Source organism: Mucor velutinosus (genome assembly GCF_035048745.1).
Source record: "Mucor velutinosus strain NIH1002 chromosome Unknown tig00000041, whole genome shotgun sequence".
Classification (NCBI taxonomy): Eukaryota; Fungi; Mucoromycota; class Mucoromycetes; order Mucorales; family Mucoraceae; genus Mucor; species Mucor velutinosus.
The window spans coordinates 1,149,003-1,162,015 of record NW_027041905.1 but is presented as its reverse complement, the minus strand read 5'-3'; the positions used below and the strand labels follow the sequence as shown (position 1 = coordinate 1,162,015).

General features: G+C 41.3%; 5 protein-coding genes across 5 annotated transcripts; 3 read left to right on the top strand and 2 right to left on the bottom strand.

The window, feature by feature from the left end:
- Nucleotides 1–31: 31 nt before the first annotated feature.
- COF1 (cofilin) lies at nucleotides 32–1,474 on the bottom strand (the record flags this gene model as incomplete). Its single annotated transcript, XM_064819959.1, has 3 exons — nucleotides 32–250; nucleotides 307–1,227; nucleotides 1,298–1,474. The coding sequence occupies 3 exons, from the start codon at nucleotides 1,472–1,474 to the stop codon at nucleotides 32–34; spliced, it is 1,317 nt and encodes a 438-aa protein (XP_064683879.1).
- A 1,018-nt stretch (nucleotides 1,475–2,492) lies between these two features.
- SCL1 (Proteasome subunit YC7alpha/Y8 (protease yscE subunit 7)) lies at nucleotides 2,493–5,060 on the bottom strand (the record flags this gene model as incomplete). The annotated part of the gene is made up of 7 exons (XM_064819958.1): nucleotides 2,493–2,742; nucleotides 2,804–2,936; nucleotides 3,003–3,474; nucleotides 3,587–4,385; nucleotides 4,448–4,724; nucleotides 4,780–4,956; nucleotides 5,030–5,060. The coding sequence occupies 7 exons, from the start codon at nucleotides 5,058–5,060 to the stop codon at nucleotides 2,493–2,495; spliced, it is 2,139 nt and encodes a 712-aa protein (XP_064683878.1).
- Nucleotides 5,061–5,494: 434 nt separating this feature from the next.
- Nucleotides 5,495–7,250, top strand: ATC70_000543 (RRM domain-containing protein; the record flags this gene model as incomplete). The annotated part of the gene is made up of 2 exons (XM_064819957.1): nucleotides 5,495–6,357; nucleotides 6,413–7,250. 2 exons carry the CDS (start codon nucleotides 5,495–5,497, stop codon nucleotides 7,248–7,250), a joined length of 1,701 nt encoding a protein of 566 aa, XP_064683877.1.
- A 2,517-nt stretch (nucleotides 7,251–9,767) lies between these two features.
- ENV7_2 (Serine/threonine-protein kinase env7) lies at nucleotides 9,768–11,447 on the top strand (the record flags this gene model as incomplete). Its single annotated transcript, XM_064819956.1, has 4 exons — nucleotides 9,768–10,329; nucleotides 10,400–10,510; nucleotides 10,577–11,167; nucleotides 11,227–11,447. 4 exons carry the CDS (start codon nucleotides 9,768–9,770, stop codon nucleotides 11,445–11,447), a joined length of 1,485 nt encoding a protein of 494 aa, XP_064683876.1.
- Nucleotides 11,448–12,254: 807 nt separating this feature from the next.
- On the top strand, nucleotides 12,255–12,563 carry ATC70_000541 (uncharacterized protein; the record flags this gene model as incomplete). The annotated part of the gene is made up of 1 exon (XM_064819955.1): nucleotides 12,255–12,563. One exon carries the CDS (start codon nucleotides 12,255–12,257, stop codon nucleotides 12,561–12,563), a length of 309 nt encoding a protein of 102 aa, XP_064683875.1.
- Nucleotides 12,564–13,013: the final 450 nt, after the last annotated feature.

The window sequence follows — 13,013 nt, the reverse complement described above, 5'->3', positions numbered from 1 at the left end:
GGACAAAATTCAGTGCATATCAGATATATATTTATGTATTAAATCCCACATCATCCACCACTCTTCTGTGTTCAATGGGATGTTCAGCATTATAATCCAAATGAACAAAGGCTCTTTCTACATTTTCTAATAACTCTAATGCGTCTTGCAAGGCTTCTCCTACATCATGAGCCTCCTTGAGGGGACAGTCAGGTGGGAGGATGATATCCACTTCGACCAAAAGACGTTCACCCATGGTATAAGCACGAACCTACGCCCAAGTGGGTCAGTTAGAGTACACTCAATGCTACCCAAAAACCAACTTACAGTGTCGACAGCTGTGATTTTTTTTGAGAATCTGTAGGCCATGTAGGTCAATTGCTTGATATCATCTGCACTTGCTGCTTGGCCTGTTAATCTTCTGATGTTTTCGATCAACACAGCCATCCACTCGTAGATGATGTAGATAGACAGTAAAATAGCACCCACAGGATCAAGCCAGTTCCATCCCATATAGTTGCCCACCAGAGGAAACAGAGTACTCGCTATAGTAAATACCACATCGTTTTCATGATCATAAGCTAATGCCTCCACACTCGAGCTTCCCTTGATGGTAGTGCACCAGAACCACAGCAATGCTTTTACTACCACATTGACGCCCAGAATGATCAGAGCAGACATACTCAGATCAATCTGTTCAGGGGCAGTTCCGGTTGTCAACTTCTCAATTGAAGTGATAAGCACTTGAGAGAATGAAGTGGTAATGACCACAGCAAATACAATGATACCCAGTGGCTCCATACGAGATTTACCAACGGGATAGGTATAATAGTTCTTTTGGCGGATGATACGCACTGTAAAAAAGATGATGGCATTACTGACAATATCCAAAAAGCTCTCAAATGCAGAGGCCAACAGGGCCATAGATCCAGAATACCAGGCCAAGATGATCTTTGTCACAAACAATGTAATGTTGGCAAAGAATGACAAGTTGATGGCTAGATGGATGATCCACATGGGAGACTTTGTCGATTCTATATCAGGCGTGCTTGATCTGCTCGATATTAGAGGCTGGTGTTCTCCTGCCCCAACATCAAGCGGTATTGTGTTACCATTCTCATCCTGAAAACCTCTTTCTTCATCTCCTCCAAGGCTTCCGTAGTAGTCGTTTGAAGGAGATTCCCCCTTTTGCAAAGAATTGACTACTCGATCCACTTGCACAAAGCGAGAAATCATTGAATTTTGATGCTAGAAGAGAGACGTGTTGAATACAGCTGCTCAAGAGGGGAGGTTAATGATGTGCTCATAGTCTATTTACTTCGTAGAACTTTCGGACTCTTTTATTTGAACAGTTTTTGAGCTGTTCATCACTGATACGATGCGATTCAAAGTGAACTGGAGGAGGTAACGCTTCGTGTGCTACTGTAAAAAGGGAGCTTCGGTGAGACAATCTTCTGTTTGGATTGGCTTGCTCAATATCAGGCGACTGTTTCATGGTAATAAAGGATGTGAAGAAGGGGAGAAAGAGACTGGAAAACTTTTCCCTTTTCTCCAGTCTTATCTTATCGGGACATGGACTTCCTCTTTTAAAAGGGAGTTATTTTGATACTGTTGTGATACGAATCAAAATGTTGATCTTGTGTCAGATCAAAGACAAGAATGCAATTCCAGAAAGCATAAGCTTGTGCTTAAATGAAAATTGAATAAACTTCTAAGCAAGTTGGGCATCAGATATACGTCGTAAAAGAGGATTTGGAACGCGTAAGGAGGATGCAATTCATTTGTATACAAGTAGCACCAACCAAAAATAGATCCATTGCAAATCCCTAAATACTTGAGATCCGTTCCATCCTCCTTGAACCCAATAAGTTCATTTCTACTAGCAAATCTTTGTTTATACCTACATAAAAAAAAAAAGCTCGCTTCAATTACCGAGTACTAGTGGACGTTTATTAGAAGTTACACTCCATCGAAGGTGCATTCCTTCACAGAAACTCTAGCTCGCGTGTAAAATAGCCAGATTCTGCTATGATTTATTAGGTCAATGAGGAGCCAGCAGCAATTTACATACAATGTAGCACCGAATGCGCTGTACTCTCCCGCTTAAATACAAATGGAGTCGATAAAAGTACAGATTTCTATTTTGACTTTACAATGTGTACTATAATCTATCGCAAGCGTCATCCAGCATGTTCTTTTTAGTCGGGAACGACTTCAAATTACATCAACAAATAAGTGCAAATCATGTCATCTATGATGTATCCTTATAAAACATGATACAGCAAAAGACTCAGGTAAGAAATTGTAGTTATATTTGAAACTTCATCAACACATCAGATGTAGTAGCATAAACACTATGACTTGATCTATAATGATGACGTTTTTACACAACTTTTAAATTAGGTTCGGTCCATATTCATTTTGCATGATTTTGTTAGAGAGAGTTTTATCTGTGAAGCCTAGATTTACATGCGGAGATGCTTGCATTTATTCATTAAGGCGCAATAATTGAGTTAGGTCGAGGAATAGGAAGAACTGCTCTCTCCTAGCATGTGGCTATTGGGAAAAGATGTGTACTGGATGTCCTGCTCTATTGACTGAATAGCATCAGTGACATTTTCAAATAAAAGATTAGATCCGATGAGCTCCAATATACCAGCACGGCTGATCAGAGGCATAGCATTCGGATGTCCGTTAACAAGCAGCACTTGAACACGCTGCTCATGATAAGATGCAATGATCTCATACAAAATCTGTACAGCACTTTACATGTATGTACGGTGTTAATCGCAGCAAATCACACCAACGCTTACGCTCTACATACCTTGCGTCAATAAACTCCATGCCACCAATATCAAGAACAATAAAGGCTAAATGATTTCTTCTAGGTTGCTCCGATGGATGTACAGCCATGTCACCAAATTGTTCTAATCTTCGAAGTCTATCCTTCAATTGACCTAGTGTGCGCATGTATAGTGTCAGCAGCCAAATTATTCTTATTTCATAAATGCACATATATCTACCCGTGTTGGCAAAATATAAAGGCTCCTCAATTCTGACTATTAATACATCTTTGAGATGTTCTACTTTCTCTTTAGAATCATGAATTGGTTTGAATTCATATGACGTTTCCTTGACCCGACCCAAAATAGTAATGCGAGGGTAACTGGATTGCTTTACAGTAATGATCAAGCTGAACATGACAGCGACAGCAGTGCCTACCTCCAATGAAAAGAACATGGTGGTCAGAAATGTAGTTGCCATCAGTGCGACATCTTTCCATGCACGAACTTGCCACATAAAATTCAAATCATGTGGAAGCTCCCGTAATAAGGCTAGTACGGCCGTGAAGATGATGCTGTTTAAGGTTGCAGTTGGCAGATAGAATAGCTGTGGCAGAAAGAATCCAGTGACAATCAGACAGGTGACACCCGATAGCAATCCGGACATTTGAGTTTTTGGCTTGACGGATTCGTGAACCTTACTTCGAGGAAACTAGTAAAGTTTACAGAAGTCAGAAATTTATCCCTGAATACATCACGTCCCCTCCTATTCCATTCCTCTGGGACGATTTTATCTAGCTTCTCCTTGTATGTTAATTACTTACTGATCCAAAGGCTGGAAAAGAGCCGAAGAAGCCTCCAATAATGTTACCAATGCCTAATGCGACTAATTCTCGGTTGGCACTGACGAAATGGTTGTGTCTTCTTGCGAACGATTTAGCAGCTGCAATGGATTCGACAAAGCCAATGATGGTGATAATAGCAGCATTGACAATGATGGCCTTGATGTCAGCATGATCTGGTAATATGGGCATGCTTGGCACAGGTAGAGGTAGATTAAAGCTGCTACTGGGCCCACCTACTTGGCCCAAGACATCTAGTCCAGCTTTATCCAGTCCATACAGTCTGCAAACTAGGATGCTTGAGACGACAACCAAAAGCACTTCAGGTAGTCTGCTGATGACATAGTATCGCGCCTTTAGAAGAGGTGCAATGGCCAGAATGAACAAGACAACTGCCGAGAATGCCGAAGTAAGAGGGTCGGAATAACTGATGTAAGAGGCAAGAAATAGGAGACGCTGTATGGTGGTTGAATCTGGCGTCAAGCCTACTTGCGTAGCTAAATCACCCAAACCCAATAGTAGAATGGACTGCTGCACGAGAACCACCGCACCAACAGCAGTGATAAAGCCTCGCAACAGGGCACGGCTCATCAGACTATCTAGAAAACCAAAGCGCAACAAGCCTAATGCAAGCGTGAATAGACCAACGAAGAATGCAGTTAAACTAGCTATTGCAGCAGATGCCTCTGGATCAAATGGATGTCTTGCAGATGATTGCTGATGAGCTATGCCCGATCCAGTAATTAATGACACAGTAGCTTCAGGGCCGACTGACAGTTGGCTAAATGAGATGATGTATTAATACAAATAGCCCATGACAATGTATATATGGTTTACACTTACGGAGACATGCCCAAACATGCATATATAAAAGTTGTAACCGATACGGTATATAACCCATGAATGGCAGGAATCCTGCAAAGTGCAGTTGCATAAGATAGTGCTTGAGGAATGAACAGAGCAGACAGCGATAGTCCTGACAGGACGTCTTGCGAGAAATCTTGCTTTGTGTACAGTGGCAGCCATTGAAGAATGGGCAGATAGTATTTTGATCTGGTATTGAGGGTAGCCCAGAAGGATGCATTGGATGCTGGCTCAGAGTGGATATGATCAGAAGGCACTATCAATTAGCTGTTAGGACCTAGCAGAGATCACGACAAAATCAAGGTACCAACATCTGCTGCAATTGGACATGCCTTCAGTGCTGCTCATGGATCTCTCTGACTCGAACGATCTGTACTTGGTTTTAATGTCATTTGGTGATAGATATGTTGATTCGTTTGATTTGGCTGACTGGTGACTCAATGTGCTACAATCATCGTCTACAATGAACACAGAAGATTGCGACTCATCTTGAAAGCATACGGAGTTAGAAGAGGTTTCACGCATTAACCAATGCTTATTCCCAAATATAGTGGTATTTACCTCGAATAAAGAAAGGAGGATGGTTTGGCATGATTCAGTGGAATACGTGAAAAATATAAAAAGCGAAAGAGAAAAAAAAAAGAAAATCAAGGAGTTGCATGTTTTTTTCTGATTTCTTTAAATATATAGACACTGCACATCAGACATCCTTAATGATGGTCTACATGACAATTTGATTTATAATTGCCTTTTGAAGCATAGAAGATTTTAAAGGAGTTTTTGACCCATTAAATGTACACCAATACGACTGTACTGTGGCTTATTTCAATCACCACACACTACATTCTGTGAAGGAAGCAAGAGAACACACAGAGCAAACACACATTTAGCTGCCTGAACCCAACCAATCCTTTTTTCCATTCTTCTTTCACCTTTTTTTATTTTTTTTTTCTATCCTTGTCTCTTTTCTTAGTTTCTCTTGCTCTCTTTTACCTCGTTTCCTCTCACAGCATGTATTTTCACAACATGGACATTTGCTCTCCAGACGACATTTCTCCACCTGCAACACCACCCAATTTCAACTTTACTAATAGCTCATCATCACAAGGCAGTAGCAGTACTCCGCTGCCAACCTCTTCCAGCAACAACAGGCCATCGCAGAGGCTAAAAACGTCGCAAAATTCATCGCCCTCGTTGTCAGATGAATTCTCTTTCAGCGAAGATCAACTAAATCACCTGAGACATCTCAAGCAATCATTCCAGCAACTGCCACCACAGCAAAAGCAGTTTTTGCTCTATGAAATTATTAACAGTTGCGATAATTCTCAGCTGACTTATCTCAACAGCCTGATTGCTCCCAGATTGAAAATCGATTTCCTCAAAGAACTGCCTATAGAGATCTCGCTCCACATCCTGACATTTATCGACGACCCGAAGACGCTGGCCAGGGCTGCTACTGTATCTACTCTGTGGAACTCGCTGCTCAAGGACGAAGCTACCTGGAAATCTCTCTGTATGAAGCACCAATATCGAAGACGTAACTCTAGCATATGCGGCGGAGAACTATTGGAACCACCGAGCCAACGCCGAAACTTTTCCTACAGAGAATATTTCAAGAGAAAGTACAATATTGCTGCTGCTTGGGCCCATGGTGGCAAGGTAAAGGTTGTAGAAGATGGATTTGGTGAGGGCTTGGTTACCTCTTTGCAATATGATGAGAAATACATTGTTGTTGGTTGCGATAACCATAGAATTGAAGTGTTTGATACAAACACCGCCGAGAAGGTGCGGACATTGGAGGGCCATGAGGGTGGTGTATGGGCATTGCAGTTCAAAGGTGGAGAAAAGCATGATCCCGAGCGTGTTCTCGTCACTGGTGGTTGCGATAGGTAAGTCCCAATCCCGATTGTTCTCGCATTGCACTTGCTGAATACATATGAGCAGGGATGTTCGCGTTTGGGACCTAAATACTGGCACTTTACGTCATACATTGCGAGGCCATAACTCAACCGTACGCTGTCTCAAGATGAAGGATAAACGAATTGCTGTGACCGGATCGAGAGATACCACCATGCGAGTATGGGACATCCAACGAGGTCAATTGAAATTTGTATTGCAAGGACATCAAGCAAGTGTTCGATGTATGGAAATCAGTGGCAACATTGTGGTGTCTGGTTCCTATGATTCCACAGCAAGAGTCTGGGACTTGCGCACTGGCAGATGTCTTCATGTACTCACTGGCCATTATACTCAAATCTACGCAATTGCTTTCGATGGACACAAAATTGTCACTGGCTCTTTGGATTCCAACATTCGAGTGTGGTCAGCTGAGACGGGACAATGTTTGGCTACCTTGCATGGACATACGTCGCTTGTCGGGCAGCTTCAGCTATCGGGCTCTACATTAGTCAGTGGTGGATCAGATGGATGTTTGCGTGTTTGGGATCTTCAACATTACGAATGTATACAACAAATCTCGGCCCATGATAACTCAGTAACATGTTTACAATTCGATGACCGTCGCATGGTCAGTGCTGGAAATGATGGTAGAATCAAACTGTGGGATATTAAGCAAGGTCGATTGATTCGTAACTTTACACAACCGGCCAAGACAGTTTGGAAGATACAGTTTTCAGACACAAAGGCAGTAGTATTGATGCAGCGTAAACGATCACCGAATTCGGACGATGGAAAAACTGTCATGGAAGTACATGATTTTGACATTGGCGAGATTGAAGATTACTCACCTTCTGCCTCTGATATGGTTATTGATACCAACTGATTTATTCTTTTTTTTTCTTTTATTTATTGTACACACCTTCACATATATTCACATTCTGTCTCATTTCTTATATACACACACGCATGCACGCACACGCATGCACGCACACGCACACACACTGTTCTAAGTTTAAAATAAAGTAATCTTGTAGTAAATCAAGCATTGACTATCGCATGATATTTTTCCACCCTCCCAAACTGATGCATTTGATTCGATGATACCCTGGAACAAGCCTAAAAAGGCCATCACACTTTTGTTTTGCTTGTTGGAATCTACATGTCACGCTCCAAATTGGGCAAGAGATGTGGCATTTTTGATCGTACCTTGATTAGTTTGTGGATCGCTATCAAGAAAGCCTATATAAGCCAGTCGAAGCTGAAAGGCAAAGGTGCAAAATGCGCGCCAAGTCAATACTTGCTGTGAAGTGGAAAGAACATTGCATTCGAGAGTGTCGGCATCTACAGAATCAAAAAATCTCGAAATTCAACCCCAACTCAGGTACACTTGAGATAGCCTTATTTCAAGACTTTCTCCAGTTCATCTCAATACATGCACAATTAACCAAATGAAAGACTTGATTACACTCTGTCTCATGTATCATGTATATGTGTGTGGCTTTGCATAAGTACGATCCAAGTTTGAATTGCAATCTTGGCTTTTCTAGTTGTCGGCTGCTGGTTGAGTGTCAGATTTGCTGGTCCAAAGCTGCCGATATGTAATGGCCGATTTTCTTAAATAGTAAAGACTGTTCAGAATGTAATATACGTTGGGAGTGGCTCTACACTTTGGTGAGAGCCGACCTACACTAGTGTTGATAACCGTCTTTGTCCACTTCATCAAAATACTACAATTTTCATCTAATTTCCTAGTAATGCCAGCTTGTCAGCCTTACACTATCATGCAAAACTCCTTTGTAACTGCGGATCTGATTCTTTTCGAGTGCTCCGCGTCTGCATCAATGAAAACAAATCATATACCAACAATCAATATATTTGTTATGCCTCTCACCACTCAAAAGTAGGCAAAACACAGCAAAAGTTGGATGGATTTGAGCCGTGTTTTCTCGTGTTAGAAGCGGTTTTATACCGTCGGAAAAGCGCCAAACAATTGCTCTCATCTGGCAGTTACTTATTGCCACTATTGCTCAACTTTTTGGGGACCAAAAAAACATGGCCAAAAATCGACCTATGTGAAACAACACTGTCGTTGTTTTAACCAGTAAATTTGTAAATTTTTTTATATAAATTTACCGTCAAAACATCGAGCCTCCCTTTGGAGTAGGAAAAAAAATAAAATAAAATAAAAAAAATAAAATAAAAAAATAAAAAATAAAAATCTCTCATATTCTGTAGCCCACTATTTGCGATTTCTGGCCAAAATGCTCCCTCTACATGCGCTTCCTTGATTCGATCATTGCGGTAAAAACCGCCAAAAAGCCCATTAAAAGAACGTCTGTCTACGTGGTATCAACACTTGATAACGTAGCAAGCCTGATAATCAAAATGAAAGCCTTTACTTGCTGTACATATTACGTTTGTTGGCTCCTCATACTAAAAATACGTTATAACGTCTTTTGGTGGGAACACGCTGCTGCGCGTAGGATGATTCATATCCAGCTTGAGCATTTGGCTGTGGAGAGGTTTATTATTAGATTGCAAAATGTATGGATAGATTACACAGGCTCTAAATTAACGACAGGAATAGATCACTGTTCTCTCTACAATGCTATGATTAGGTCTAGAATAACGTCTCAGTTCCTGGGGCTTAGTATACCTTTTACTCCCATTCTTTATAATTCATAAATATGGCACGAAAAAGGCGCGTATGAAGAACCAACGATTTACTCAATTTTCAAACAACATTTTGATAAGTATTGTATGATTCTTTTAGCGTTGTATGCTGTAAGACTAATGCTCTGCCATCTGGATTATATATTGGCCTTGTTTGATAATCATAGCGAGGTAATATTGATTTTCAAAGGTTTAGTTTGGGGATGTAAATTTTATAATATGATCGACTGTATCAAATGGAAGAAGATTAGATTCGAGAGTTTTCGCATTATTCAGGCAGAATACTCAGGACAGTGCAATATATAGTTAGCTATGATTAAGTCATGTCATTATCGCGAATCTTCATCATTTGACCATTATGAATTGTCAAGTGAGGGGCGATGTCGTCCCACTGATATAAATCAGTGTCTAGGATATTTGAAATGCAAGCATTGATGAGATCTTCCAGTGGATGTGGTTTCATTAGTGATGGCCTGTACCAATTTTTTTCCATATATGATATGAATAAGCAGAATATATGTTTTGATGTTGCTTAATTGGATCCAACCTGTGGAATTAATCCAGTGTCATCAATCGTCAGTCTTTATTCTCAATCAGGGGAACCGTAAACCTTAGATTTAATGTGACGAACAATTGTAAACATTCGTATCAGAACGCAGTAAAGATCATTTAATAGAGCCAATGAAACGCAATTCAAACTTCCTTCTTCCTAATTTTATTAACTAAAATGTCATTGCCTGAATACTTGCCCACTGCTCAAGAGACCACTAGCTCATTAAAAGAGCTCTTCCGCAATGTCAACAAATTGGTTGACGATTTCGTGAACAGTGATGACAACAGCCACAGGCTTTCAGAAGACAAGGTTCGCCGATTCGTCTGTGGCAACTTGTTCATTGACAAGCTGGACGAATTCCACGGCAAGATAGAGATGTTGAAAGGCTCTCCAGCCACTGAATGGTCGGTATTTATGGCAGAGATGGCTGCCAAGAACAAGCTTAGGCCTAAGGAGGAGAGATTGTCCTTTGGCGAGCTGTCCGCACTGACTTCAGCCGAGTACCGCGTGCTTGGAGAGAATGAAAGAAGGCGGTTGGAGTCAGTTGCAGCCGCCACAAACAATGCTGAAATTCCTTCTTTGCTTGCTAGAAGCGAGCAATTTGAAGATGATATGAAGAAAATGAACAACAATCTGAAGTATTTGATGACCAACTACAACACCCATGCTTTTTTGATAACGTACACTGATACTTTGCATGAGGAATTGTATCCTCCAGGCTTGTATAGTAATTCAGGTAAGTACTCTTGTACGTCTTGCTGGTACAATGTAGAGTCTAAAAAAATTGATTGCACATTGATTCATAGCTATGACAACGAAATGCGTCAATACTGTCAATGCTAAACTCTCAACATTCTCAATCGTAAGCTGTTTGAGAAGAATGGTGTTGGGCAACTCTGTAGTGCGTTTTACTGAAGGTAAATGATTTGGAAAATGCATTTGGCACAGCAAAACTCATCATTTCTGATAACCGATTTTTAAAGCACAAAGGGCTGCTCCCGCTCCTCATAGACAGACAAGAAAACGCAAGCAATTGCATTATCCTGTCTTGCCTGCCGCAGTGCCTGCGGTTATCGATTTGCCGGCTTTTGGTGACCAGGATGACAGTTATGCTGAGGCCGATGAGGCTGAGGTGACTCCTCTTGTTGAATCTGATGTGGATGTTGATGCTGTCAATGTCGCTTTTGTTGACGTTGTTGGTAATGACATTGGTACTGATACTGACACGAACGATGAGAACGAGGATAATCAAAATGCTGAGGCTGATTCCGAAGGCGTTTTCAGCAGTTATGATGAGAGTGACAATGGAGACGACAATGATCGTAGCTATTGTAGTGGTGACGATGATGAAGATGAAGAGGACATCAACAGCGCCTCCAGAGTGCCAGATTGCGCTCCCAACTCTAAGCAATTGCCGATCCCAGCAAAGCTACGCGGCCCATCTGCTCACTCTGCTGCTATCACATCCCATGCCGCTGTTATCACCTCTCCTGCCACTGGTCATGAGCCAGTAAGAAAGCGAACCAAGACGGACATGAAGAAAAGTTTGCAGATTGCAGTCTCTGCAGCCTTCAGTAAGTGTGATAGTATATAATCTTTAAATAAATAGGATTGCTAATCTTATTGAGGATAGATGAAGTTAGCAGAAGACAATACAAATGTGTTCCTTGGCTGTCTTTGTTCAATGACGCGAAGATGCGTAGTTTGGGCGTGAAGATGGTTGGATGGCCCACTGGCATTGTTCCTCCTGTTCGTGACGGGAAGACGTCCTTCGATGTCTATGACGGCGACAATTCGATGGATACATTGCTTCAGGGCTTTAAGGACAGAACCATCTATTTTGAAAAGCTGTGAGCTGATGATGATGACAGTGATGAAGATAAGAGCAACGCTCAAGGGGACGAAAATGATAATTGAAATAATATTCTTCCAAAAGTTCAGTAAATATTTGTTTTTATTTTAATATCACATACACCAAGTAGCATTGTGTTGGATCTTTGACCTTTACCTTCCTTTTTTCAGTCAAGGATTGCACAGATGATAAAGAAACTCGAGCTACAAAAACAAATATCGCGGGCAACGTAGAGCAATGACAAGATATGATTCAAGCATTCATATTGGCACGATAGAGACACGAGCAAATTCGCAGTTCCCTACGAGACAACATGCCGTAAGTATGGCACTCGGTTCCATAGGTATAGAGTATAAAGTGCTATAAGTATGGAGCAGGGTACCATAGGTATGGAGTATAAAGTGCTATAAGTATAGAGCAGGGTACCATAGGTATGGAGTATAAAGTGCCGTAAGTATGGAGCAGGGTGCCATAGGTATGGAGTATATAGTGCCATAAGTATAGAGCAAGGTACCATAGGCATGGAGTATCTTTTGCCATGGGCCTATGAATTTGAATGCCATACTCTTGTTATATACTGCAATCTATAATGGTTACCATGGAGCATCATATTTTACTTCGATTGCAATTGTTCAAACCACTTATCAAAGACCTTAATGCTTAGTTATATCCATTTCATGTAGTGATTGTAGGTCATAGCATCTCCCACATCTAGAGGGACCCCAACTGTTGACGACTGTTAAACGTTTGAATCTCTCTTAACGAAACAACTTCAGTTAATACAGCTCACTTTTCACCACATAAATACTATGCCACCCACAACACGCAACAGATCAGCTGCTCTCCAACTAGATATTACATCAGATACTACCACTGCAGCATCCCCAAAACGCAAGAAAACCGGTTACCGGGCAGGCAGTAAGCCCAAAGCCGCTAATGCTGCAGCCCTGACAGTAGCTCCTGAAGCAATTGTTGTTCACCCTACTGCCGAGGAAATTGGGCAGAAGAAGCAACAAATAATTGAGGAAGAAATTCAAGAAGAAAAGAAAAGAAAGCAGCAAGACAAGAAAAACGACAACAAAAGAAGAAACAAATTGCGTGATGAGGCAACCAGATAGTCAACGATTTTAAAGGTGATCAGGAGAACATCTGGCAAGCTTTGTTGGCAGCAATCAATGATTTCAAATTGAAGCGCACCAAGAGTAAGCAGCCGCCCATTTCCGAGATGCAGATCTTCCGAATGTGCTTTGCATTTTACACGCTTCGCTTTCGCCACCAAACGGAGCTAAACATGAGCAACTACAACAAGCGCTATCTTGGAATGGACTTCTGCGACAAGGTTGGAGACTGGTTGCTCATCTTTAAAAAGGTTGATGCTGCTCTGATTGAGCAAAACCCTCTTGAGGAGACCATGTTATTGTATATGGCAATGAGAGGACGAAATGATCGTTCTTGGAGACCTTGTTTTCTTTACTTCACTGCTTTCATGTTCTCTTTTTTTAATGAATTTGAAATCAAGAAAAGGATCAAAGTTTTGTTTTCGACATTGGAAGGTACGGCCAGCCAGG